The sequence below is a fragment of the Austrofundulus limnaeus genome, unplaced genomic scaffold (genome assembly GCF_001266775.1).
Source record: "Austrofundulus limnaeus strain Quisiro unplaced genomic scaffold, Austrofundulus_limnaeus-1.0 Scaffold24, whole genome shotgun sequence".
Classification (NCBI taxonomy): Eukaryota; Metazoa; Chordata; class Actinopteri; order Cyprinodontiformes; family Rivulidae; genus Austrofundulus; species Austrofundulus limnaeus.
In genome coordinates, this window is record NW_013952426.1 from 2,957,947 (window position 1) to 2,959,887 (window position 1,941).

At 42.8% G+C, this 1,941-nt stretch overlaps 1 protein-coding gene across 7 annotated transcripts in view; it reads right to left on the reverse strand.

The window, feature by feature from the left end:
- carmil3 (capping protein regulator and myosin 1 linker 3) overlaps window positions 1-1,941 on the reverse strand; it is a gene marked incomplete in the record, with an annotated part of 154,774 nt that overhangs the window by 12,866 nt on the left and 139,967 nt on the right. For all 7 annotated transcript variants that reach the window (XM_014004474.1, XM_014004476.1, XM_014004475.1 and 4 more), the window contains 1 exon segment: window positions 1,592-1,711. In XM_014004474.1, the coding sequence (XP_013859928.1) occupies window positions 1,592-1,711 (120 nt within the window).

The window sequence follows — 1,941 nt, forward strand, 5'->3', positions numbered from 1 at the left end:
CACACACACACACACACACACACACACACACACACACACACACACACACACACACACACACACACACACACACACACACACACACACAAAACAATACACTTCCACATGCCAATGCGTTTCAATACAATGCAATATAAAATGTGGGTTGCTTCCATAAAGGCCTTTTATTTGGTCCAAAGCTAACCTGGTAAAAATCAGACCTTTGTCCTTCACTTTGCTTCGTATGAGGGTCTGGACTCTCGACTATAGAGAAGTGATTCTTGCTAGAGGTGTGGCCTCTGCTGAAGTTTAAAACTATTAGATCTGTTGGCCGCGACGTGTGTGTGCGAGCTCCACTGTGAAGGAGGCTAAGCTAAGAAGCTGTAAACAACCCTACTGAGAGGAGAAATATACCGAGCTGAACGATACTAGTGTAAATGAGAGCTGCTGCTTTGTCAGACAAATTTAATTTAATTTGGAAGCCTTATCAACACGGACTGGCTTCATTCACTTCCTCCATTGCCGTATGCTAAAATAACTAACAGACACTGCACAAAAAATCAACGTTCTGTTCTCTGATTGGCCTGAATGAAAAGCTCCCAAAGAAATCCTTGTCTATGGGAGAAATCCCGGATAGAGCAGTGAAGGGAAACTAGAATTGAGCGGAACTGCATAGGAAGACAAGGGCCAGGCTAGTCCAAAGCAAGTTCAAAGTCTGAACTATGAGAATCACTGATTTAGACCGGGGTCTTTAACATTTTTCAGTCTGGGACCCCCAAATGGTTACATTTACTTATAATCTAAAGGGGGACCTGGCAGAAAAAGTCTGGGAACCAATAGACTAGCCATTAGCTAGTCAGTCCACCCAAACCCAAACTCTATTTTTCCAAACTGAGGTTGTTCAAAAACTATCTGCAACAGGTAAGACATTAATCGTTTATAACCTTTCTCCAGAGCCCCATTTCAAAATGCCTAATATGTTTCTAACTTCCTTCTGCAGGTGAAACTGTAATAAACTCTGTCAGCTGTTTTTACCAAGATAAAATTGCTCGGTGCTAGAACTTCAGATGAAACATCTGTTCTTTTATTCTCCTTCTGACTGCTGTAAACTTGGCCTCCATCTAACGCTTTATTCTGCGCCATAGCAAGGCTGTTAACATTTCTGATTTTCTCAGCACATCTGTGAGCTGAAACACAACCTGCAGCTCTCATTTAGACTCATTTTCTTTTGCTTTGTTCAATTAGAAAAGCCTAATAATTATGTTTGCAAAAATGTGCTTTCTGAGTGCTTTTTATCTGTTTTCGTGCGAGTAATACCCACCCCCCCCAACCCCCATACACACAGACTTGTTATTATTTGGCATCACATTGTAGACTGCAGTAGCACAACTTATGTAACCTAAAATGTATAAAGWGCCATAAATCTAAAAGCAAGGGAAAACAGTTGCAGAGGAAAGATTTTCTTCTGCTAAAATATTTATGAATGTGAAATGACGTAAATGTAAATGCCCAGCGCTGGATTCATTTACCAGCTGTTTGATTCTCACGGCCTGTGCACTTCAATGTTAACTTACGTTCCCTCCCCCTCTCAGCTCCTGTAAAGTTCACTTACTCCGAGTCCTGAACGGAGAAGGTGGAGTTGCGGTTCTTGCGGAAGCCGGAGAAAATGGACAACACACTGCGCCGCTTCTTTCTCCTCAACGACTGGGCTTGATGGAGGGACGACAGCTGACTGAAGGAGAGGGAGAACAGAACGCACAGGGTCACAGAACAGCTAACTGTTGAGAACTCTGCTGTGCTTCTAGTGCTGCAGAGCAGAAGCGAAAGCTCAAAAACAAAACAAATGTAGTAACGTAGTATACGCTGTATATGCTGTTAAGTGCCAGGAGGACTGCGACCAGTTATACATCAGGGAAACAAAGCAGCCACTGTTCAAAAGAATGTCCCAACACAGACGAGCTA